Source organism: Puntigrus tetrazona, unplaced genomic scaffold (assembly GCF_018831695.1).
Source record: "Puntigrus tetrazona isolate hp1 unplaced genomic scaffold, ASM1883169v1 S000000001, whole genome shotgun sequence".
NCBI lineage: Eukaryota > Metazoa > Chordata > Actinopteri > Cypriniformes > Cyprinidae > Puntigrus > Puntigrus tetrazona.
Window position 1 is genome coordinate 3,054,419 of NW_025047681.1, and position 26,064 is coordinate 3,080,482.

The following is a 26,064-nucleotide window of genomic DNA, read 5'->3' on the forward strand; positions in this document are numbered from 1 at the left end:
CCCTTAGGTTACACTTTTGTTTGAAGAGACGTCCAGGCACATTGACAGTGCGGCATTGAAGTGCAGCATCTGTTTCCCCTTTTTTTTTTAGAGAACAGAATTACAGTCAAGTAACCCAAGGATTTCCCTATCAAAAGCAACTCTCAATGCAGTGCTCAAAAGCACTAATGGGAATTAGAATACCAATTTCACGGTACTGGAGTTGTGTAGTTTGTGTGCATTTAAGCATTTAAGAGATCTCAGACATGACTCTGCCATGTTGATTCAAGGACATGAGAGCCCGGAGAAGCATGGATATCCAAACTATAGAATCTGACAGATGTGTGGGGAGTGCACCAGCCTGCCGCATCACACACTTGTTGCAAGGAGACACCTCTTGCTAAACCTATTAAAGATTAGAGATTTCCCTAGTTTAATCTCACTGCAACACCATAGCCATCACTGCAACACCATAGCAATCATGTTCCCAGAGCGAGAGACACAGACTGATGCAAGGTTCTGAGTTTCACAAGGATACACTTACAAACACCTGTATTTTAGCTTTTGATAATAAGTAAATTTCTACAATGAGAATATTCTAAATTTGTCCAAAACAAGAGCACATTGACCATTTAAGAGGCATACAAACAATGACAATATCACTATCAGAAACAAGAAAGAGACATACAAATGCATCCATGAAGGGTAATCATTTACATGGTTTATATATATTTATATATAGAGATTTTTTTTTTTTTTTTCACATTGTCAGATATGGGGGTCAGGGGATAATTCTAACAAGAACAGGAAAAGGGGTGGGACTATAAAAGCAAAGCCTCTTAAAGTGCACTGGCCATTTCTACGTCAGAAGAATTTCTATGTCAGGTGCCCTTTATCAAATGATAACCTACCAAGGATATTTAAGCCAACTCTTGGCTTGGCTTGCTTTACAACCAGTCAAAGAAAGATTGTTCGCCATACCGCTATTGAGCACAACATCAAGAACAGCTTTTAATAGAGAACTAGTTTGGTTCTGGTTGAAAAACCTAGGACTTCACAGAAGTATTTTATTTATTGCTATTTTTTACACAAGGATGTCATACTTTTGATGGCTGCTGTGGCCCCATGAGGCATAATGGGAAGAGCTTTGGCGACATTGTAGATGAGAGTACTATTATCAAGTTTTTATGCCTTACAGTTTTACCTGGAAAGCTGATCCTTGGCCATTCTAACAATTACAATAGGGCAGTGGGTTCTCAAACCTATCCTGGAGGACACCTGGCCCTACACTTTGTGTCTCCCTTATAAAACTCACTTGATTCAACTCATCAGCTTGTAACTAAGACTTCAAAAGTGAAATTGAGTGTGTCTGACAAAGAAGACATAAAACAATGTGGGGCTAGAGATCCTCCAGTTCATGTTTAAAGGAAAACACCACCGTTTTTGTCACTACTATGTTCTTCCCTCTATGAGGAGTTGATACATATCACATCTGATATTGTCACATCTTAATCACACACTTAATCACTGTAGCACACTGAGCCACTATGTTAGTGTTTAGCTTATACCTTTTATTCCTCATTTTAGAAGCCACAAAACACTTCCATTTACTGATATGTATTAACTTGTCTAAATTAAGGGAGGAACATACTGAAATATGCAAAAATGGTGGTGTTTTCCTTTAAGAACCCTCGCACTAGGGTTGAAGCAGTTAGGGTGGATTCCTTAGCTGGTGTTCAAAGTAAACACACACACACACACACACATATATATATTCTGAGATTCTATATTTTTGATATGTATCTGTAAGCTCAAACTTAACAACAACAACAGCAATAACAAAAAATAATAAAATGTTTTACTTTACATGTAAAGAATCTAGAAAATATAAATATGTTGGAATATGTTTCACTTTTTAAAATAAGTTCCAAAAACAAAAAATATTTTCATGATATTCTACGTTTTAGCTGTAGCGCAGCAGCCAAACAAGGTGATTATTACCGTGCTTTATAGAACAGGTAAAACTTGTTTTGACACAAAAACACTTACTAACACAAGTACTTAAAGTAGAATGTTTAATGCAACCTTTCACCATTTTGGAAGGAATACGTTATACATATATACAAACACACACATACAGGAAGTTTATGTACACTTTTTATTATTATTTTTTTATATAAATATTTTTATCAATAAATATGTTACACTGAAAAAACTTGTGAAAACATACAGATATTTAAATATTCTTACCTCATTTTGATATCCTTATAGATCTTACTTCAGTTTGATAAAAAATTAAATGTTTAGCTTGATCACAATTCACTTTTTACTAACAAAGGGACAGACAGGATTTTCTTTTAGACTAAACTAAATTAATTATCCAATGAATCAAAGCAAATCATACCAATGCAGCTTAAGGTTGTTACTGTTATAATGAGCTTTGTTTATAGTTATCTTCTTTATAGTTTTAGAGGAGCTGCCCATTTTTATGGGTGGGTAAACAAAAATGAAAGTAGTCCCTGCCTTTATAAATAACTGTACTAGTGGTGGGAATTTGGATTACATTTTGTGATTTTTTTTCTTTCTCAGTTTGTTCACCAAAATGATTTTAGATTTGGCCACTGATTTGTTTAGTAAATACATATATATGTAAGTGGAAATTAATACTGTATGTGTTACAAATCAACGGAATCATTACGCTTTGTTAAAATGTGTCATAAGTCTGCTTATCACATCTGGGGCCTCATTTATTATTCAGTTCTATTCAGTTTTATTTATATAGTGCTTTTTATGATACGATTCATTGCAAAGCAGCTTCACAGTTTAGAAACTTAATATATTTAACTATATATATTTAAATTGGCAAAATTTGGTGATTCTGTATGTTGTCTGAGGGTTGACATCCTCTCTTCTCAGGTTTTTGGTCATCTATGACCATTTAACGGTTGGATCCAGCCTGAAGCATGTAAAATTCATAAAACTGTGGCAGAATCAGAAACAAATAGAGACGTAATTAGTGCAAAAACTATTTGTTCAATACAAGCTGTGTTTAATCAGATATTGTAATGGATCAGCCAGGCTCTGACCACTGCCAATCGCCATGAGCGCTATGTAAGCACACAACACATATAAGTCAGTATCTGGGCTTGTATGCATAAAGTGGACTCTCTACCTCGCTCCTCTTGTGTTTCTCTCCATGTCCCATTTGTCTCCAGTATCTCTGTCAGCTGCCTCTGTGGTTGTGGTTTGTGCTCTAAGGATCTTCTTCGTCTTCTCTGTACCCATGATTCATGGAAAAGATAAGGACTGTTCTCACATTTTTGACTGCAGACGAACATCCGTTTAATTGCAAATTGTAATCCAAGAGATTCTGTGTACTATTTTTTGGTCCAATAAGTAATATCTTTGTCTTTTTAATAGGGGAAAATTATTGGTCATCCAATCTTTACAATTTTGAACATACTCTATTATTATCTTAGAGCATTTAGAAATTTCATCTGGTCTTGTTGAGATATATAGTTAGTATCATCCGCATAGCAATGGAAATTAGACTTTTTTGTTGTTGACTTTGTTTGCCGACCCCCTGCTGGAGGTCCATCCTTCACCAGAATCTCCTCCCAAGTTCCCGTCCCCAAGTTGTTTCATTTTAAGTGTGAGGACACACCTTTATAGGAAGTTGTGGATAAGTCACGTACAAGGACTGTTTATTGTTGTTTTTCTATGCCAATGTGCTCTGTGTGTGCCCTACTTTCTTAATAAATTTGATAAATTCTTCAGTGTAATTATCCACATGACTCTCAATCCAGTGCTGCCAGTTTTCACAAAGGTTCTATGTGTTTTATGGCCTCTTTTCAGCAATGTATATACAGTATATTGTGACATGGTGAAGAATCACACAAAAAAAAAAATGTGTACAATCCATGAAGAGTTATTAGACTTTAGTCATTAATATGACTATAAACAACTGAAAAAAGCACAAATGTCAGGGCATGTTTAAACTTCTGTAGGTCCCAAATAATTGACCTATCTTCATACTCTCACACCATCTCCGGTATGCTGTCAGTTTCTAAAGAAAATAAGTTTCATTCCTCTCACAGCATCTCTGGTATGCTGTCAGTTTCTAAAGAAAATAAGTTTCATTCCTCTCACAGCATCTCTGGTATGCTGTCAGTTTCTAAAGAAAATAAGTTTCATTCCTCTCACAGCATCTCTGGTATGCTGTCAGTTTCTATAGAAAATAAGTTTCATTTCTCTCACAGCATCTCTGGTATGCTGTCAGTTTCTAAAGAAAATAAGTTTCATTCCTCTCACAGTATCTCTGGTATGCTGTCAGTTTCTAAAGAAAATCAGTTTATTCCTCTACAGCATCTCTGTATTCAGTATCTAAAGAATCTTTTTATCATTTTGTGTCATTTTACTATTGTTGGAGGAAAGAAATTTATTTTCTTTATAAAAACAGCAATTATATTATGCAATATACCACATTCCTCCCAAAGAAATTAAGTTTTAACCAGTTATTTTTAATGCAGTTGTTCCCAAAACCTACCTCTTTGTCACAGTGTGGTTATTAAGTACCCAATGAGAATATTATTCTTAACAGTCTTTAGTATTCCACAAAAGAGTAAATAATAATACAGACATGCAGGCAGGTAGGCAGACTGGAACCACACATATACATAGACGAGATCGGACAACCTGACACGAAACAAACAGGAACTTATAAAGGACAAAGGAAATGACTTAACACACCTAGGGCAGTAGGGCACACAGAGCACATAGAACATGAAAAAACAACAACAAACAGTCCAAGCATGTGACATATCGCCCCCTCCCGGAAAGGTGTCTCCTTGCACCTAAAAATGAAACAACAAAGGAAGAAGCGAACGGGAACTTGGGAGGAGGTTCTGGTGGAGGACAAACCCCCAGGAGGGGGTCAGCAAGCAGAGTCAACAACCAACACAGAGTCCAGGGAGGAACAGATGAAGGGAGGAGCCAGAGAAGTGATAGGAGAAATAAGGAGCAGGAGGAAATCCATAGGATCCAGAGAACAGCCATGACGTTGACTCAAGATGGAGCCAACAGAGGGAGGAGCCATGGAGGAGGAATGGCCGTTGACTCCATGTGGCCGACTAATGGTGGCAGAGCAGGTGGTGGCGGAGCCCTTTACAGAGATGAAGAGCCAAAGAGCCAGGGCAATGGCGAGGAAGTGGAGGATTTAGGGATCCTGAAGGACGCAGTGGTGCCTGAGCAACAGAAGAGCGAGGAGGAGACTGATGGATGGAGAAGCCTGACAGAGCTGGAAGGATGGAATAATGATGGAGGCAAAGTTAGAGGAGTGGAATCCCGAGGTGACGGAGGGTCCACGACAGAACAAGGTGGAGCCAGAGGGACGATGGAGCCTGACGGAGCTGGTGGACTGATTGACCATTGTGGAGAGGAGGTAGTTAGGATTCATGGGGGAGCTGATGGGTCTACGGCCGAGGTGGAGACTCGGGACTCAGAGGCTGGATGACGAGGTGAGGAATCCTCCACCCACAATGGCAATGGTGACTAGCAGACCTGTAGCGAATCCCACCACCAGATGGTGTGCTGATGTAAGGAGCGAAACCAAAAACCTGCCATGAAATAAAACTAATCTGTGTCATGAACCGCGCCTCTGTGGCTCTCTCCGACGGCCACCGGAGGGAACCTTCCCCAGAGTATTAGTCCTCAGAACTACATTTCCCATCATGCCTCTCTTCAGCCCTGATTACCTGCCCAGGTGTACCTCATTAGACTGCTATATAAGTTGCAACCAGCTCTTGCTCTTTGCGAAGTCTTATCCTTGCCCCCGCTGGTTTATTCCTCTATCATTGTCTTCCCTTGTTTGACCTTGCTCAGTTTTACCATTTCTCCGATTGTTTGCTGCCGGCCCATTGATCTCCTGCCTGTGTACCTGACACTGATAATGAAAAAGACGCATTAGGATTAGCTTTCTTAGACATTCTGAACTCTGTTGGGGTTAGACAACACGTGTCTGGACCTACTCATTGTCGAAAGCATACTCTATATCTAATAATGTCCAAAGAACCATCACCTCCACCACAAAAGACCTTAGCACGTCCAATATGACGCAAAAACTTAATGATATAACAGAAACTATGCACTCTCTTTTTTTCTAGCACTTTAGATACAGTTTCTGCTTTACACTTAAGAAAGATCAAAGAAAACAATCTCTATATAATGGTATAATGAGAACACACGCACCCTAAAGAGAGCAGCCTGGAAAATGGAGCGCAGGTTGAGAAAAACAAAAATAGAAGTATTTCGTATTGCCTGACGGGAGAGTATCGTGTCACACAAAGAAAAAGCATTAAAAACTACTAGATCGGAGTATTTTTATCTCTTTTAAAAAAAAAAAAACACAACCCCCGGTATTTATTCAATAAAGTGACTAAATTAACAAGTGCTAACATTCCCCAAGAGTATAGTAGTAATGACTTTTGAACTTTGTAGGGGTCCCCCTTTTCCTGCAGAATGGAATCCAGAGGCCCTGGTCGAAGGTCAATGCGTGTTCGGTCTTTCCTTTGCATCTCTTCAAAAATTATAGCACTGACCTTATACATAATTTTATCTGACTCCAATCTTTCGTGATTTTAGTTATATTTATTTAAATGTAACTGCTGATCCCTCTAGTTGTGATTAAATTTGGATCATTAATTAACTATAATATTTCCTAGTTTTGACTTATCGTTCGTTAGGAGTCTGGATCGCTTAGAGACCTTGTTTGGCCAGAAGAGACTCACGACACATCTGGGCTAGTCCAGGTCTTAGTCAGAGGCTACTCCATAGATCGCTTACCTTAATGCAGCCATCTCCTCAATAGACTCAAAAAGAGTATTTTTTTATGCGTTCCCTAAGTAATAGCATGCTAAGCCAGTTACAGAATCGCGCCTTGTGCTTTGTCACTTTCCTTATATACTCAGACCAGACAAAGAAATCCCAAATGTAATTGTAAAAACCTTGGTGTTTAGGTTCCCGTGCTCCAGGGTCACACCTAGCTGGAACACTTTCAGAGACCCAAAAGGAGGACACACCTCCTTCTCAACAGAACACAGTTCTGCCAAGTTCTTAATCTTCTCCATAATATAAGTGATTACTGTGAAATGGAGACCAATTTACCAATCGCACTGAGACCTTTCAAATGAGACCAAACATGAGAGTGAAGAACAATAGGTTCATAAAACACATGACATATAATGCCTTATTCCTAATGAACTTTAAACCAACTCTTTTGGGCAGAAGGAGGGGAAGCAGGAAGAGCAGAGGTGTGGAGGGTGTCATAAAAGCAACAGGGGTGTGTGTGTTGTTTACTCTCCTTTTGAAGTCCTTTTTTTCCTTTGGATATCCCTTCTCAGATTAGTCTTATTGCATTTGCAGGTTTTTGATTCAGCTCCTTACATGTGTGTATTTTCACGGTATTGCCTTAGAGCGCTGTGTTTCCCCAGCAGATCTTCTGCCAACCTAAGAGGGTTCAATCACCTCTAATTTTCCATTTGCACTAAAATACTGTCCATATGAGTATACGTTCCGAGACTTCCTATGGGAAAGCTGGACTTCCTTACGTCCCTGTTCACTAGAATGTGGGACGCTCCCCAGTGTTCCAGTTTTACTGAATGGGTAGTACTAAAGGTAGTAGCTGGCTTCTTGTGGTAGAGTCCTGGCCTACGATAATTAGATTGAGGGGCCTTAGGAAGCTCCCATACGACACTGGAAGAGGTGGTGTCTATGGCGTTTTGGTAGGGATCCCAATTTGTTGGTCATCCGACATGATTTGGCGTGACCGACTACACAGGAAACGCCTTGGTTACGTGTGTATCCCTCGTTCCCCAGAAGAAGGAAACAGATTCGTCAGTCAGCTGACGTGGCGTCTCCATTCTCTTCTTCAGGCAATGAGGGTTACATACGTAAGATGTAATACGAGATGTTTGGTGCTTACAAATTAATATCATAAACTGGCGATCTTGTTACTGTGCTAATTAATAGCATTTTCACTATATTTTGTATTTTAATATCCAGCAAAGAGTTTATGTTACACGGCTCATTCAGTGAATTTCTGACTGACTCCGTGATCTGCCATGAAACAGTGACTCTGTTCAAATTCCCTATTAAATGATTCTTGTTTTAGCTAATTCGTCACATATTGGTATTGAGATTAATATGAGTTTTGATATGAAAATGCTTTTTCTTGTAAAACTTGCTTTTTTAGGGTGAATAAGCAACAGTAGTGAAAGTCAGATGTTTGATGGTTTATAATAACCACAAAAGTTATTGAGAACGTACATATGGGTGAAAAGAGCATGATGCAGAATTAAGTGGAGGTGAGGCAGACAAAGACTATGATGACGAGGAGGAAGGCCAGGCACAGACAGCAATGTGGAGAATAGAGTAATCTGTCATGCATCACAGATATGCAATTACATCATTTTATGGTTTAGACAAAATTGGACAATCCTTAATCTACCTGAATAATCGTAGGATTAAATGTGTGAAATAAAAGGACATGTTAACTAAAATGTTTATAAAAAATATATTTATGCAACAGCATTTACACACAAGCAAAATTAATTACAGATCATTTCAAACTGATCAAATGTGCAGTCTGTTATATTTAGGAAGGCTTATTGATAGAAATGCAGTATAATATAACACACTGAACCGTTATGTTTTTATCAAGTCACCATCGTTTTTGTAGGAAAAAAACAGACACAATATACAATATTTGCAATAGTATGTTAATTTATTGGATAATCAAGTTAATATAATTAATTAATTTATCTTTGTAAAGAATCGTCATTGCTGGCCATCCCTGTGGTCTCAGACTAAGACATCTTAATCTGCCAACAGAAAGGTAGAAATTTTCAAATGGATTTACTTTGTTATTAGTATTTTTTTGGGACATTTTACTTGCAATGTGTTGTAACAATTTTAACATTTATATGGTTAAATATGATTCATATTTTCTTTTTTTATTATTTATTTTATTTTGCTTTTACTGTATTCAGGCACATATTTTATTTTGGGTATGGATTTGTTCACTCATGAAGTCCAGTTTGGTTGTTCTTGTTTCACCTGATCCTAAATCAGTAGCAGTGGCCTGCATTTCAGTGGAGCCAAATTTTATCTCCAACCTGACCTGTCGCTTTGCGTCTTTGTCAGCGATAGGTATGTTAACTGATAAAGAACCAGTCTCTTCTACTCCCCATTCATCCACAAACTTTACTTTTTGCCTTCCAGAGCTGTAAAACGTAAATTTTACCTCTGTTTGTAGTGGATCTGCTGGGCTTCTTATGAAAGTACGGACTTCATCGCATTCAATTGACTCTCCTCTGCTGACAAGCTGGTCAAAGCAGACATCACAGAACACTTTTCCTTCTGTGTTTCTATATATGCTTTTGCCCCTGTGTTTGGTTTCATCAAATAATTCACATATACAGAACCCATATGTGAGAGCACTAATACGAGATTTAACCACGGAAGGTGTTTTTCCGTACAGGATTGCTCCCTTTAAAATTACTTCCTGAGGTTCAACAGGGCAAAGTACTTTGTATACGCTGCCAAATCGTTTCTTCATGAATTTCCTCAGAAAAGAACACTGAGCATAGCCTCCTACCAACAACATGTACTCAATCTTCAGCTCTGTGTTTTTAAGGATCTGATTAATTGTGCTTTCTATAGCACTCAAGCTGGTATCAAAGAAGCTTTTTAGCTTTTCTGGTTCAATGAATATTCCACCATCATCCCACTCTGCTCCCTGAACATCCTCAAAATAACTTTCCATGCTCTGTTTATCTTTAGCGAGTGTTTGTAAGCTGCTAGGACATGGAATCCTCACAACATCATCACAAGATTTTATAAGTGCAATGCCATACTTCAGGTTACGTGCTTCACTTGGGTGTTCATTCTCAAATTTCTCAAATATTTCCTCTGAGAAAACATCTTTTAGAAAAGACATAATATTCTTGTCTACTGACTGTCCACCCATGTCATTTCCTGTTGCAGCGTGCAGCTCCTTCAGTTTGCCGTCATCCAGCACCTCGTGGACCGTTATGTCAATAATACCACCTGCAAGATACAAAAAAACTATATATAATAAATGATATCTCTGGTATCTACTTGTGTACTCATATTTTCTATATAGTTACATGTAAGGTTTGAAGTAGATTTATAGAGAACTCGAAATTGCAACAGATGCAATTTTTTCTTGAATTGGACATTGGACCAACAAGAAGGACCCGGCCCCACCCCTCACCGGCTGATTGGTGACAGCTGCAAATCATCAAGGACTGGCTTTATAAGCAACACGAGGACGCCGGTGTCTGAGAAATGTCTTTAAGCCAACTGAGTATAACACTTGTCTCATGGTTTCTTTCTCAGATAGCAGTGTGTAACCGATCAGACTCACTCCCCACGGCACAGACCCACTGCAGCAGACCGGGAACAGGAAGAGAGAACACCTCAGCACCAGAACCTTTCATTTGGCCACTTTTTCACGTATCATCACTTTTGTTATTAATAAATCCACCTGCTGGGGGTTATTTTCTTGAGCTCTCCTTGTTGTGTGATTCTTCACCTCGTCACAGTACAGGCACACTCAAAGCAGGCTCACAGAACGTGTCTCCCAGTCAGTATGTGAATGCTGGATTCACCCGCTGGGGTCTGAGGATTTTGGGGCCCTGACATTTGTTTTTTATTTTAAAATCTTGAACATATTAATGGCTACAGCTTAACTACACTGTATTCAGCACAAAACTTGTCTTCAATAATATGTGAGCAGCATAAACGTACATGTTTGTGTTTTTGAGAAAACAATGTTTCAGCAAAGATTTTTAAATCACTGAAATGAAGCCATAAAACAGATTTGAGAACTGGTTGTGATAGACTATATTTTTTGCTACAAAATTACTGTTCACTCATTCACAGAAAACAATATATTGATTTAACTTTTGTAAGATATGATTTGGGTTAAAAAGATGTATGCGAGGGAGTGAGACAAAGGACCTCCCATAACGGGCCATCAATATGAATGTGTGAGAACAGTAGAATCATGTGGATTTTTGATTATTAATTATACACTGTAACAACTCAGTTGATTCGTCCCCTTGAGTGTCATCATCACCCCGTCCTTTATTCGCCGCCCTTCACCAGGCTTCAGACGGGAGTGGGCGTGTCTGAGAGAAGGGGCGTGGTATTGGTCAGGTCTGGCGGCGTGTGACGAGGCACACCTGAGGTGTTTCGAGACTTGTCACCGCCGCCATTAAATACCGAGCACGCCTCTCCTCGAGAGACCGGTCTCTTCCTCGTGCAGGCACGCTGGTGTCCTCATGGGTCCCGGAAGGGTGCATGAAGGGACTTGCGAGCCGTCGTACCTGTAGTCCTGGTGATGACTGCACACGTGTACAACTGACGGGCCAGGATGCCGGGCTGTTCATCCCCTTTGACTGCCGTTTGGAGGAAGCCAAGAGAAGCCGCTGGAAGAAGGCGTCGCCCCTCGCGCCCTGGACCAGAGAGGGGAGTGCGTGTGGCCGCCAGACTCCGCCCCTTACCTGGACCCTTCCCTCCTGTGACCCTTACCTGGATCCCTATTGTGATCCAGATAAGGGTCACAATGAGGATACCAGTTCCCCCATTTATTTTGGACACTTTCCCTTTCCCTTGGACAATTTATTTTGTATTTTATTAATAAAACGACCTCTCCGAGGCCTGACGACACACTCACTGTGTCTGTCATTAGCTCCTCCTGCCCCAACACAACAAAGGTCAAGGACACATGGTTGAACATACTGATCCGAACACTAAACACTTAAACAGTAATATACCTTTGTGCCAAACATTCATTCATAGTGCTAACACTAACACTACTTTGGTATTTTGTGATTTTGTATGTTATAAAGTATTCAACAAACACCCTGACACTGTGAGACATTAAATGTCTCCCAGCAGACCTCAGAATGCTACTTGTCTCAAAATATTCTGTTTTAGGAATGCTATTAATTTTTTATGTATTGTTAGTGATTCCTTTTTTGTTGAATTTATAGTTTACTGTTCTATATTGTTGTGTTGTACTTTATGAAAGCTTTCACGTACAGTGCTTTGAGAATGCAACTTTTAAAGGTGCTATATGAAATAACATCTCGGTTATATATGTAACCCTCGTTCCCGGAAGAAGGGAACGGAGACATGGAGACAACGGAGAGATGACTGACGAATTGGGATCTCGCTTCGAGAGACCAATCTACTTTGAGTGTAATTGAAAATTGGCATGCACTAATCGCATCCAGCTGCCGCTGATTACAATGTGAGTATAAATAAGCAGCGGATGCAGCGCATATTCAGGTTTTCACTGAGGAGCCGAGCTAGTGACACGGTCCCTTCAGCGGAGGTACAGTCAAAATCACGTCGAATTGGGATCCCTAACAAAATCCCATGGATGCCACAAGCCCCCTCAGTCTATCGGTGTAGGGCTTGACCACAAGAAGCCAGCTACTCTTGTCAATACTACCCATTCGTAAGACTGGAACACTGGGGAACGTCTATAGATGTTCCTATAATGAACCTATAATGAATTTTTAGTTTTTCATTTTTTCAATCAATCAATAATTTTTATTTATATAGCGCTTTTAACAACACAGGTTGCATCAAAGCACTGTACATTATAAAGTAGAAGAATACAATGACAGGGATGTCATTTCTTATAGTTAACTTATACTCACAAGTATAAATTTCAGAGGTACACAATTCTTACAAAAAAGGTACACTGTAAACTGTAAAGAAAAAGTAATCTGTATGTAAATGTGTAGTAGGATTTTAAAGGAATTTTAGCGGTGTACCTCCACAATCTACAACCATGTACTGGCTTCCTGGTTTCTGCTCCAATTTTTCTTCACAATCCTCTCCTTCTGCTATGAAACCATCACTTGGTAGCTGCTTACAGAACACAGACGCAGCCTCTGATTCCAGAGCAATGATGAGTCTTTCAGGTGTAGAATCCGTCACAAGACCTGCCTGCATGATTAATATTTTCATTTAATTTATTCTGTCTTACAGAAGAACAAGTAAATGTACTTTTGTAAGGAGAATCAAAAACCCGTAAATGCAATAAGACTAATCTGAGAAGGGATATCCAAAAGAACAAGGACTTCAAAAAGAGAGTAAACAATACACCCCTCCCTGCTGCTTTTATGACACCCTTCATGTTCATTAGGAATAAGGCATTATATGTCATGTGTCTTATGAACCTATTGTTATTCACTCTCATGTTTGGTCTCATTTGAAAAGATCTCAGTGTGATTGGTAAATTGGTCTCAACTTCACAGTAATCATTTATATTATGGAGAAGATTAAGAAGTTGGTAGAACTGTGTTCTGTTGAGAAGGAGGTGTGTCCTCCTTTTGGGTCTCTGAACGTGTTCCAGCCAGGTGTGACACTGGAGCACGGGAACCTAAACACCAAAAGGTTTATACAACTACATTTGGTATCTCTTTGTCTGGTCTGAGTATATAAGGAAAGTGACAAAACACAACAAGGAGTGATTCTGTAGCCAGATCGGCCCGTAGTGTGGTGTGTGTCCTCACACACTACACTATGTACTTTTTAAAGACCAGGTATAATGACCTAAAAGTTTGTTTTATTTTGTTTTGTGTTATTTTTGTACTGCTGATCAGTTGCGCAAATGTCTATGAATTATACCAATTTGAAACCTATTCTCGCCTGGCAAAATAAACATTAATCTTGGTTAACTTATAATATTGTCTGAAATAACTTTTCTAGTAGGTTAGTGACTTCTGAGGTTTTCCTCATTGTTGGTGTGCTAGGGTGAGTCAGATCAACGATTGATGGATGGAGCCGGGGGGACGTTTTTGAGATCTTGACTTCTGGCCATCAAACTGGCTTAGCATGCTATTACTTAGGGAACGCATAAAAAACTACTCTTTTTGAGTCTATCGAGGAGATGGCTGCATTAAGGTAAGCGATCTACGGGGTAGCCTCTGACTAAGACCTGGACTAGCCCAGATGTGTTGTGAGTCTGTTCTGACCAAACAAGGTCTCTAAGCGACCTAGACTCCTAACGAATGATAAGTCGAAACTAGAAAGTATTATAGTTAATTAATGATCCAAATTTAATCACAACTAGAGGATCAGAGGGACCAGATAAAATTATGTATAAGCGAAACACAAAAGATTAATAAATATTAGTGATTTTTAACAAGGCGAACAGGGCGTCGTTCTGCAGGAAAAGGGGGCCCCTTACACTTTTATTTGTACATGATGAGTTTTAATAAGTATCTAATATTCACATTTTTATTTTAACTCACCTCAACAGCTGCTTCTCTCATGAATTGTTTAGCTGCCGCATGCCAGATAGCAGGAACTGTTAACACCCACGTCACATCAGATGCAGTGAACTTTTGTCCTTCAGTGTTTTGTTCAATTTTGTCCAGTGCATGATCCTTCAGGTATCGCAGACTCTCAGAGAAAACCTTTATAGCCTTCATTGTTTTCCCATTTGATTCTGTGATCATCAAATCTCTGTGGATTTCCTTTACAACAAAAGTGTTTATTACATTAATGTTATTCAATGAAAGTGCATCAAATTAATCTTTCACAGATAAATAATATGGTATGATAAAATGCATAACAAAAAAAGTATAATTGCAAATGTAAAAGAACTTACTTTATTATACAGCTCCATTTTGAAGTGTTCAAATAGATAATGTTTCTTTGCTGTTTCTTTTTTCATCAACATGGTGTATGTTTGCATGGCATCATAACCAAACTTCTTGAAGTTCTGTTCTTCATCAAACAAAATGCAGGTGGGGGTTTTGAAGGTTTTTAGACCTTGCTTCATACCCCAGGTAGGAATCCTAATTTGTTCTAGACGTTTATCAGTCTTAAAGCTGAAGGCATATCCGCTGAATGATTTTCCTAAATCTATAGCAACGTAAAGAAATTGTGCCATTGTGTTATAAGAGAGCTGCTGTGTTTCAGAGATTTTACCTTCTTGACAAATGAACAGTACAGTTTGTGCCTTCTCTCATTTATATTCACAAAGCCTACTTTCACTTTTATTGACCCTCCCACAAAAAATGGGCTTGTCTTCTAAAAATATGAAGCGGACATATATAGTTAATGTTCAATACTAACAACCTTAGGTTTTATGATTTAGTCACTTATCACTAAGCAAGAATAGATGATTTACATTTTTTTGAAAATTCTTTTTTAACATGAAAGTAAACCAAAGTCAAATAAAATTAAAAGTTGTTCCTATATATTCATTAACGTTCAAAACATGTTAAATGGCTCATATAATTGGACATAAACATATTTTAAACTATCTTAAAGATGCAAGTCTAAATTAAACAGTTCATGCTCCAGTAGAAGTTGGTTTTGCAACCACTGAGGAGTTCAAGTAAGTTTATCAATTTAATTTATGTAGGCAAACCTGTTTTTGCTGTTGGTTGTGTCTGACTCATGTTAGAGTGATTTCTGTTTTGTAGTTGAGTAACTGTGTCTTCCAAAATGTGTGTGTTATATTATTATATTGTGCTTTATGCAGCAATATGGTGAGAGCTGGCAGCTGGTGCTGTGAAATTTTGTTGAAAATGATGTCTATGGTAATAATTATAATCAATGTACTAATCAATATGCCAATTGTTTAATGATTATTTCAATGCAGGATATCTTAAAATAACCTGTGAGTTTTAGGAGTTTTAGACAATACCTATGAACTGGAATGAAGTAGTGAAATTTGGATGACTTCCAAGATTATCTCAAGGATGGCACAAACACGTATGATAAACGGCCCATAAGGACACCTGCATCCAGAGAGAGTATAAGAATAAAGTAATCTGGAAAAAGAATGAGGTAAACCAATGGCAGTAAGAAAACATTTTGGCAAAACTAATAGGTTAAGGCCAATCATAGGCCAAGTTGTAAATATTTGGTCAAAATCAGTGTATAAATATGGCTGCCCAAACAAAGAAGAGCTCAGATTATGGGACTAACGGGTTTTGCTGTGTTCAACAAAGTCTTATTTTGGCATCTGGAACCCTTCAGTCTTGAGCATTATTGACAATTGGAAAAGACCATTGATTAGTCCTCAACAGATTTGGTATTGTTGGAAACTTTTTTTAGCTTCTTTTTAAGAGACCGGGGGGGTATTTCAGAAAGCAGGTTATGTGACATACCTGGGTATGTTTAAGGGTAAGTTCGTGGATAACCTCAACTTTCAGTTCCAAAAACCGAGGTAACTTTCTGGGTATGTATGTAACCATAACAACTGACTCTGCAACTGACTCTGCTCGGGAGCAGGTTATGTTTCAGAGTAACTTCGTTTCAGAAGGTTGGTGAGTATGGTGTGCCCTTTTGAGGAGGATCCTGTGGACGTAGAAGCACAACTTATACAAGGTTTTTTTCGTCGGGAGAGGGTTATAAGACCACATATTGACGTGTTTGCATACCCCAATGAATATTTGAAAGAGCGTTATCGTTTTTCAAAAGATTCCTTTGTTTATTTAACACGTCTTTTAAAACCGCATATATCGCAAATGTGACAAACTGAGGTTCTGCGCTTAGCACAGAAAACATTTTGTGCATAGCACTTAGGTTTTTTGCGTCTGGCCATTTTTTGTACAGTGTGGGAGATTCGGAGCATGTGGGAAAGGCCACTGTGTGTCGAGCCGTTCGTTCAGTATGTCTGGCACTTAAACAGTTCTTAGCCACGTTTGTACGGTTCCCTGGCCATAAACCTCTGCTTGTTATTAAAGACGAAGTCCACAGAGTGGCAGGTTTGTCCTTTGTAGTAAAGTCTATGACGCATATTTAATCATATTATTGATATCTATACATGTATTCATTATGCGCACACATACTTCATACTTCCATAACTTTCTGTTTCAGGGTTTCCAAATGTAATTGGATTCATTGATGGCACTCACATTCCTATTAAAGCTCCATCAATAAATGAGGGAGACTGTCAATAGGAAATCTGTTCATAGTATCAATGTGCAGGTAACAACTTAACTTTTTTCCCTTCTTAAAATCATTAAAGTCATTACTTTTTCCACTACATAGGTAATATATGAGGCAATCCAAATAATTATATATTATAATGTCGAGGCAAAATGGTCAGGATCTGTGCATGATGCCAGAATTTTCCGCGAGTCATCATTATGCCAGGCATTTCAGCAGGGTATGTTTTACTTTATACAATTTCTTTTTCCTTTTTACTATATTTGTGTTGTACACTTCAATCGTTACAGGACAGTACAATGGTTACTTCCTGGGGGACAGAGGATACCCTTGTCTGCTCTATTTAATGACACCCTACCCTGAACCTGAGCCTGGACCACAGACACGCTTTAACCTGGCTCACAGCCGAACACGGGCCAAGGTGGAGATGACTATAGGGATCCTCAAATCTCGGTTTCAGTGTCTGCGTGGGCTCCGGGTTACTCCAGAGAGGGCATGTGACATTATAGTGGCTTGTGTTGTGCTTCACAATATTGCCACTATAAGAGGAGAGAGCCACCCTCCTTGTATTGAGGAAGATGGCCCAGAGGAACATCTACAGATTTTACAGACCAACAGAGATGGAAGACTTTTGAGAGACAGGATCTGTCAAAATTACTTTTATTAGTTTTTTTGCACTGGTCTGCCAGGCACTTCATTTCTTTATTTCCTGAAAAAAAATACAAGTAAAATTCAATAAATGTTTTTTTTTTTTTATGCTGCTTTATACATACACACAGATATATACATATATACATGCACCCAACACTTTTATCATGCAACAGATTGTTCTGACAGAATATTCAGACAAGTTCTCACCTTAAGGCGATGCTCCAGTAATTCAATTTCAAGTGCTGCTTTTTTAACGAGGAGCCTTTTCTCTTCCATTTGAAGCTGTATAAGGTCCATCTCCATGTCACTTTTCCTTATTTGTTTTTGAAGATGGACCTTATACAGCTCCTTTGCTGGCAACTAGGAAGGTGGAAAAAAATTAATGAGATTGTTTGGTCAGACAATATAATTAAAATATGGACACCTGGATACAAACTGTTACCCTGCTTAGATTGTGTGCTGAGGTTGAAGGACCCTCATCTGTGGGCAAACCCCTAGGTATGTACTGTGAAAGGACAATGACAGTTTGTTACTCTAATGCAAAAAGGGGCAATACATTATAATGGTACGCATCATACCTCAGTGGATCTACCAGCATTGTCCACTTCTGTCACAGCAGATGTGGTCTCTTCATCGTCATCTTCATCCTACAGGAAAAATATTCAAGTATACATTATCTGGCAAAAAAAACAAAACCTAAAAGCAACTAAAGGTACCTGACAACAAATCACTTACAACTGTGACAGACTGTGTTCTTTCTGGAGAGTCCAATAATACAATCCGACCATCAGTGTCTATAAGAACACACAACCCATCAAATTCTCAATATTATCAAATATAATATTACATAAAATAATACATGAAAAGAGCAACATGTCAGTCTAAAATCACAGTAGCCTATACATCAATACATCATATGCAGTTAAATAAAATAAGCCTACATAAAACATTTATCTTGTTCAAAAAGCCTTTAAGTGACAGAGATAGTCATTTATTAGGACAAAAAATTAAAACAAATCATAGAGGTAAACTCACATTGCACCATTTTTTCACCATCACTTGTGGTGCATGCTGTGTGTGATGAACTGTCCCCTGGAATGCCAGCAACCACTGGTCGCCCTTTATTAAGGGACAGAGCCAGCTCCTCAGATGGGGTGAGGGGAGGTGGTGATGGGCCCCCGCCAGTTAAACGGGCTTCAATCTTCTTTCTATTAGCTACATGACTGAATGAATATACTAAATCCTGTTATAATAATAGTTCAGTAATTGTGTAATCAAATATTACCTTTTTGCAGAATGTTTTTGTGTTTCATTTTGACTTACAACAGTGTTAAGAACAGGATTGGCTTGAAGCTCAAAAATCTTGTCACCTATCCAAGTTGTAGGAACAACAAATAATAACTTGAATTTTAGTTTGTCATTTAGAATCAGATGTGGCTTATATGAAAGTCAAAGGCCTCTAGATTATGCTTATTTTACCAAAATAAAATCTTATCACTGCCTTGATTTTTATATATTTAATTAAGACCGAAAGGTCATACTTTGCTAAGTGTCACATAGTTGGACTCTCTGTTTTATGTTTTCTTCTCCCTTGTGCTCTATGTGTACTAATTTCTGTTGATTCTCTCATTGTGTTCAGCGGTGTCTTGTTAATTGGGTAATTTGCTTTGTGTCCAGTTTGTTTCAGTTCAGTTTGTCCGGTCGGTGTTTGTATGTGTGGTTATTTTCTGCCTGCCTGTAGCTATATTGTTTATCTTGTGCTTTAGTAGAAGATTTTGGAGCACCTTGACCTTCTTTGCTTTCAGGAACTTTAATGCGGAGGCTGAAGTATGAGAAGGAGCACCATCCTGCTGAAGAATTTTCCCTCTCCTGTGGTTTGGAATGTAATGGGCAGCAAGAATGTCTTGATACCTCAGGCTGGTTTCCGCTGTATTTACGAAGAATGGAGTGTAAGTCAATAGATGCAAATGCAACAAAATTTTGTTTGTTGTCTTCTGTTTAATGCTGGTTGCTGAGCCATTTGACACCACTGCGTGAGAAAATTGGACAAACTGTTCTTCTCATACGGTATGGACACTAATAATGTCTCGTTTACATATGTAACCCTCGTTCCCTGAAGAAGGGAACGGAGACGTCACGTCAGATGACAGACGAATTGGGATCTCTCTTCGAGAGACCAATCTACTTCGAGTGTATCTAAACAAGCCAATTGAAGATTGGCATGCGCTAATCGCATCCAGCTGCCGCTGATCACAGCACGGGTATATATAAGCAGCGGGTGCAGCGCATATTCAGGTTTTCGCTGAGGAGCCGAGCTAGTGACCCGGCCCCTTCAGCAGAGTTGCATACGTGCAGCACCTTTCGTGGCGAGTCACGTCGGGGCGTGGCGTCTCCGTTCCCTTCTTCAGGGAACGAGGGTTACATAAACACTACCCAACCGAGGCGTTCCCACCTTTCAGTCGGTCACTCCGTAGGAGTCACGAATACACCGGATGACCATGGAAAATTAGAGTGATTGAACCCTCTTAGATGGGATCCCTACCAAAACCTACCATCTGGCTGCCGAGGGGAATGGAGGAGCTCGACAGGGTCTACTGTATGGACGCTCTGGAGCGGTTGACAAGCCGACCCGAAACCAGGTCTCTCAGTGCTTCTACCCGTTTGAGGTGAGAACACAGGAGAATATCGGTTCCACAGGTAGGCTATAGAATCTAGCGATCGTGTTGGGGGTCGCCCAGCCCGCAGCTGTACAATCTGTCAGCCACCGCCCAGGACGATGCAACACTTGCTGAGTGTGCCTGCAACCTGAGGGGAGGCAGGGCATACCCTGTGCTTGGTAGGCCAGGGTAATGGCGTCCACTATCCAGTGAGCCATCCTCTGCTTGGAGACGGCACTCCCCTTCTGCCGGCCTCTGTGACAAACGAGAGCTGGACTGAGGTCCTGAAGCTTTGTGTCCGGTCAACGTAGCATCTTAGTGCTCGGACAGGACAAGCAACGTCAGGGCTGGGTCTGCCTCCTCCAGGGGCAGCGCTTAAAGGTTCACCACCTGATCTCTGAAGGGGGTAGTGGGAACCTTGGGCACGTAGCCGGGCCGTGGCCTCAGTGTTACCTGGGAATCCACGAGCCCAACTGTACGCACGAATCGTCGACCGAAAAAGCCTGCAGGTCCCCTACCCTCTTGATGGAGGCCAATGAAGAGCAATGTCTTCATAGATAAAAAGAACTTTAGCCCAACTGCTGGCAAAGGTTCAAACGGAGCCTACTGCAGTGCTGTCAGCACTACAGACAGGTCCCAAGAAGGTACTGTTGGGAGCCGTGGAGGATTCAACCTCCTGGTTTCCCTCAGGAACCTGATAATCAGGCCATGCTTACCCACAGACCTCCCATCTATGGGGTCATGATTTGCAGCGATTGCAGCCACGTAGACTTTAAGGGTGGAGGGAGACAGCCTTCGCTCCAACCCTTGCTCCCTTGTGTGCCAGTGGGCAATGGGAAGTCTCTGGAGAGGCAAACAGGTCTACCTGAGCGGCTCAGAAATGTTCCCAATCAGCTGTACCGCCCGGAATGGAGTCTCCATTCTCCGGGTAGTGCAGCTCGCGACAGCTCGTCGGCTGCCTGGTTGCACACTCCTGGAATGTGAATGGCGTGAAGCGACCTCAGAACTTCTGACTCCATAGGAGGAGGAGGTGGTGGGCTAGTTGCGACATACGACGGGAGCGTAGACCACCTTGATGGTTGATGTACGCAACGGTCAGTATGTTGTCCGTGCAGACTGGTACATGCTGGCCTCAAAGGCAGTTCTTGAGACTGCCTAGGGCGAGATGTACTGCCAGCAACTTTAGGCAGTTGATGTGCCATTGCAGTTGAGGGCCTGTCCAAACCCCTGACACTGCATGCCCGTTGTACGTGGCCCCCCAGCCAACACATGAAAGTACGTGTCCTTCAGGTCGATCGCTGCAACCAATCCTGGGGACGGACGCCCTGAATAGGCGTTTCTGTGTCAACATCCTGAACGGGAGTGCTTGGTTCAGGACTCGCAGATCCAACATCGGTCGTAACCCACCGCCTTTCTTGGGCACTATGAAGTATGGGCTGTGAGCCCCGACCTCATATCGGCTGGAGGAACCGGCTTTATCGTGCCTTCACTAGAAGGACAGCAATCTCTGCACACAAGACAGGGGCACCCGCATTGTTCACTGACATATAGCGGATCCCACTGAACTTGGGGGGACGCCGGGTGGACTGAATCATATAGCCGAGTCGAAGGGTTCGCAGGAGCCACCGGGATAGCCTGGGAAGATTCAACCAGGCATCCAGAGACCGAACTAGCGGCTCGAGCAGAACCACTGACGTGCAGGCGATGGGGCAGCGAGGGGGAGTGGAGGGACCCGGCTCGGGCGTCTCGTGGCCGGTCCGAAGCGGGGTCTGAGTGTGTGCAACTCTTACCTGCATCCCCGCAGAAGTGAGGCGGGTAGGCCGTTGGTTCGTCCTCCCAGTCTTCCCACTGCTGCATATTAGCCCAAGAAGAGAGCGCGAGTGTGGTGCGGAACTGGCCCGCTCAACTTCTCGCTCTCCCTAGGGACCCAGAGACAGAGGAAACTGCCCTTGTCGAGGTTTTAGGTAGCGGCAAGATTCTCTGCCCTGCAGAGCAGCTCCCTCCATCCCCGGATCTGAGGCCTCTTGCACCTGCGCTTTCCTCCAGGTTTGGCAGGAGCCTGGACAGGCTGGGTGGCTGCCCTGCTGCCAGCTCCACGGTGCTGCCTAGATGGGGGCTGCTGCGTTGGCTGCTGCGTTGGCTGCACGGGAACGGGGTCAGCAGCAGGGGGCACCCTCGGCGACGAGCTGGCTGAGGCAGGCCGTCGGCGGCTGGGTGGAGGCAGCAGCTGCACACCGAGGCAGGTTGTATCTTATTTTTTTCCTAGTCACCTCAGTCTGCTTCTGGGCAGCGGAGAACTGCTGGGCAAAGTTCTCCACTGCGTCGCCGAAGAGGCTGGTCTGGGACATGGGGGCATTCAAGGAATGTGTCTTGTCTACCTCGCGCATGTCGACCAGACACAGCCACAGATGGCATTTCTGGACCACCATAGTGGCCATCACACAACCCAGAGACCGCGTTGTGACCTTTGTCGCTCGTGGTGCGAGGTCCATCACGATACAGAGTTCTTTCAGAACTTCCGGGTCATGACCACCCCTGTGCAGATCCTTCAGTGCCTTGGCCTGATTAACCTGCAACAAACAACGCCAAAGCGTGTACTGCAGACGCAGCTTGTCCACAGGCCACACAAGGCACTGCCGTTCAGAGCCGACGAGTACCTGCAGGCCCAGGAGGGGAGCACAGGATCACCGCACTAAGCGGAATCTTCACAATCCTCTCCTTCTGCTATGAAACCACCACTTGGCCTGGGCAAGCATAGCCACCATTTCTAGATCTGTATCCAGTACATTCAACGCCTGGTAGACGCAGAGCAAACCGGATCTTCACTTCCAGAAATGTCTGGCTCACCTTCCGATGCAGTGATTGACTTCTGATCATCAGGGGGAGCCCGAGAGGGTACAGCTGATACCCCACGTGAGGGTCCAGACTGCCCCTTTTGCAACTCCACTGGTTGCAGAGTTTAAGCTTTGTGTCACAACCCGAAATGGAGCCCACCTGTCTGCAGCCAGGATGAGAACCAAGTCGAGCAAACACAAGCTCCGCCCCTTTTTCAAGGTGACAGAGCCCGCCCATCACTCCGAGATGACCATCTCCCCGCAAGGAAATGATTCATCCACAACCGCCACCTCAGCGTGCTAAGCCCAGGCACACAAGGCAACGATTGTGACCATCACCTAACACCAGGTAACAACCGCATCCAGAAACACACGGGTGTACGTTGTCTGAAGCAAGACCCACGCTATCTTCCAAGACGCGTCGAGTTTGCCAGACGTAACATCGTCTTTAAAAAGACGCGAATGCTCTTTTAGTGCTGAGGCAACAGGGGATAGCCGTTTTGCACACAAACAGGGGGGTAGTGCAGCCTGATTGTGGCAATCCACTCGACGCAGTAAAACGACCTCCGCTGAAACGCCGTACTCCCAACACTCGTAGATCGTCTTTGGAGCAGAACAGTCATGCTCGGCTCCGAAGCGAAAAGTTGAATATGCGCTGCACCCGCTGCTTATTTATACCCGCGCTGTGATCAGCGGCAGCTGGATGCGACTAGCGCATGCCAATCTTCAATTGGCTCGTTTAGATACACTCAAAGTTGATTGGTCTCTCGAAGCGAGATCCTAATTCATCGGTCATCCGTTGTGACTCGGAGTGACCGACTGAAAGGGAACACTTGTGTTCACACTTACGATCACCAGACACTGAAACTGCTCAGAAATCATGCAGTGACAAGTGTTGTACACAGACTCTGTGAGCACAGCTTGCTGTGCAGACCAGGCCCTCAGTCCTCGATTTCTCCTGATAGCGGAAGAGGACGCTGCAAGCGGTGTTTGAGGAAACGGAAACGCGGTAAATGGGCGGGGTCTGCGCTAAGCTAATTGCTAACCCTAGTTGGCTGGCACTCCCCTCCATCTTTCTGTATAACATCTGTTCACTGCATAAGAAACTAGACTACATTTGGCTTCAGCAAGCTACACAGCTTATGGCGTAGAGCCTACAATCTATCTCTGAACATTGACAAGACCAAGGAGATGCTTGTTGACTTCAAGAGAGCACAGAGTGACCATTCTCCGCTGTCCATCGATGGATCCAAGATGGAGACCATTAAGAGCACCAAATTCCTTGGTGTTCATCTGATAACTTCACCTGGTCACTTAACACCAGCTCCATCACCAAGAAAGCCCAGCAGTGCCTATACTTCCTGAGGAGGCTGAGGAAAGCTCATCTCCCTCTACCCATTCTGACTATGTTTTATACCAATGAGAGCGTCCTGTGCAGTTGCATTGCTGCCTGGTTAGAGAACTACACCATATAAGATTATTGCTGTCTCTCTGCCCTGGGCATCAGGTACCCGTCGAATTCCGAAACCTTATTAAGCTGGCGAAAATGATTGCAAAAATGGAGGGTGCCTTTAGGTTTTGGGACCATCACGATAGGGCTGGACAAAGGGCTACGAGACGGTTCGATCACCCCCAACTTGAGCATCTGTTGGTTTTTCTCCTCAATAGCTTGCCGACGAGCCTCAGGGACCCAATAAGGCCGCTGCCGGACAATGACTCCTGGCAGAGAACTGACTGACCAGGAGCTGGAGCTCCCCCTTCTGGGCAGCCGAGAGATGGGGGTTGATGTCAACAACCATGGGATCGAAGGAGATGAAGGTGGTCACTAGGCCCTCGTTCCCTCTCCATCTCTTGAATAGGTTAATGTGAGGTGGTCAGCGACCCGGCTGGTGCAGTCGATACGTGACCGGGCAAATTCGTTCTATCACCATATAGAGGCCTTGCCATGTTGCAAGGAACTTGCAGTTGGTGGTGGGAACGAGGACCAGTACCTTGTCTCCAGGATGAAACTCCCGTGGTTGGGCTGCCCGATTGTAGTGTCGCTGCTGTGCTTGCTGAGCTTTGCTCAGGTGTTCGCGGACTAATGGCATGACGCGATCTATTCTTTCCCTCATGTCCTTGTCCAACGTGCTCGATAATGGTGCGGTGAGGTGCCGGCTGCTGCTTCCACACCTCCTCGGCGACATCCAGGAGGCCGCAGGGCTGCCGACCAAACAGGAGCTCAAAAGGGGTGAAGCCAGTTGAGGCCTGAGGGACTCATCCCTCATCCTTGTCCCGAAGAGCACATACGGGAGCATCAAGTCCCAGTCCCATCGGTCTTCGGCCACCACGCATCGTAGCATTTGCTTGAGAGTCTGATTAAAGCTCTCTACGAGACCGTCTGTCTGAGGATGGTACACAGTGATCTTTAAGTGCTTCACCCGCAGCAGCCGGCAGAAGTCAGCCATTAGCCGGGACATGAAGGGGGTACCCTGGTTAGTCAGGATCTCGGTGGGGATGCCGACCCGACTGAAGATGATCCCGAATTCGTTGGCAAGTATAAGTGGCCCCGAGGTGTCCGGCCATTGGATGCATGTGGGCGATGTGGATTGCCTCCGTCTTGGACTAACAGGCAGTCGAACCCTGGCCAGTCTTGTCCAAGCAGCACAGGTACCGGTAGGTCCTTGACAATGCCAACGTCAGCGGGTACTTGCCGTGTTTCACCATACACACAGGTTATTGGGATGAAAACCTTAAAATCTTAGCCTTGGACCGTAGCATCCTGGCCTTGGGGCCAGGATGCTCGCCCTGGCTTGATAGTGTTTTCCATTGATCTTGATCTCTGCCTTAGGTGCTCCAGCTCGGCCTCGTCCTGTTGAGTGGCCATGTGTTTAACTATTTGCTGCTGCCGGATGCTGACCTCAGTAAACGTCTTCAAGAGTTACTCCATGATT

General features: G+C 42.5%; 3 protein-coding genes and 1 long non-coding RNA gene across 31 annotated transcripts in view; 1 reads left to right on the forward strand and 3 right to left on the reverse strand.

Moving 5' to 3' along the window:
• The window catches only part of LOC122331542 (cilia- and flagella-associated protein 251-like), a 37,150-nt gene extending 34,345 nt beyond the window's left edge, over positions 1-2,805 (reverse strand). For 4 of the 28 annotated variants that reach the window (XM_043229051.1, XM_043229038.1, XM_043229045.1 and 1 more), the window contains exons 1-2: positions 2,384-2,689; positions 2,230-2,256 (exon numbers count right to left, since the gene is read on the reverse strand). In XM_043229051.1, the coding sequence (XP_043084986.1) occupies positions 2,230-2,256; positions 2,384-2,463 (107 nt within the window). In that variant the 5' untranslated portion in view covers positions 2,464-2,689. Of the gene's footprint in view, positions 1-2,229; positions 2,257-2,383 lie in introns of all 28 variants that reach the window. The other 24 variants (XM_043229050.1, XM_043229030.1, XM_043229040.1 and 21 more) reach the window with 20 other exon arrangements.
• A 5,927-nt stretch (positions 2,806-8,732) lies between these two features.
• LOC122331531 (heat shock 70 kDa protein 12A-like) lies at positions 8,733-15,031 on the reverse strand. Its single transcript, XM_043229017.1, has 4 exons — positions 14,693-15,031; positions 14,334-14,558; positions 12,849-13,023; positions 8,733-10,083 (listed from the first exon to the last, which is right to left on the reverse strand). The coding sequence occupies exons 1-4, from the start codon at positions 14,975-14,977 to the stop codon at positions 9,020-9,022; spliced, it is 1,749 nt and encodes a 582-aa protein (XP_043084952.1). The 5' UTR covers positions 14,978-15,031; the 3' UTR covers positions 8,733-9,019.
• An 846-nt stretch (positions 15,032-15,877) lies between these two features.
• LOC122331481 (putative nuclease HARBI1) lies at positions 15,878-17,852 on the forward strand. Its single transcript, XM_043228923.1, is given in 7 exon segments — positions 15,878-15,882; positions 16,594-16,805; positions 16,918-16,990; positions 16,992-17,028; positions 17,092-17,209; positions 17,280-17,636; positions 17,836-17,852. Coding segments are annotated over 7 exon segments (819 nt in total).
• Positions 17,853-18,080: 228 nt separating this feature from the next.
• On the reverse strand, positions 18,081-18,857 carry LOC122331621. Its single transcript, XR_006248249.1, has 4 exons — positions 18,676-18,857; positions 18,376-18,434; positions 18,219-18,287; positions 18,081-18,145 (listed from the first exon to the last, which is right to left on the reverse strand). It is a non-coding gene; the product is annotated as an uncharacterized LOC122331621 (long non-coding RNA).
• Between the last annotated feature and the right edge of the window lie 7,207 nt (positions 18,858-26,064).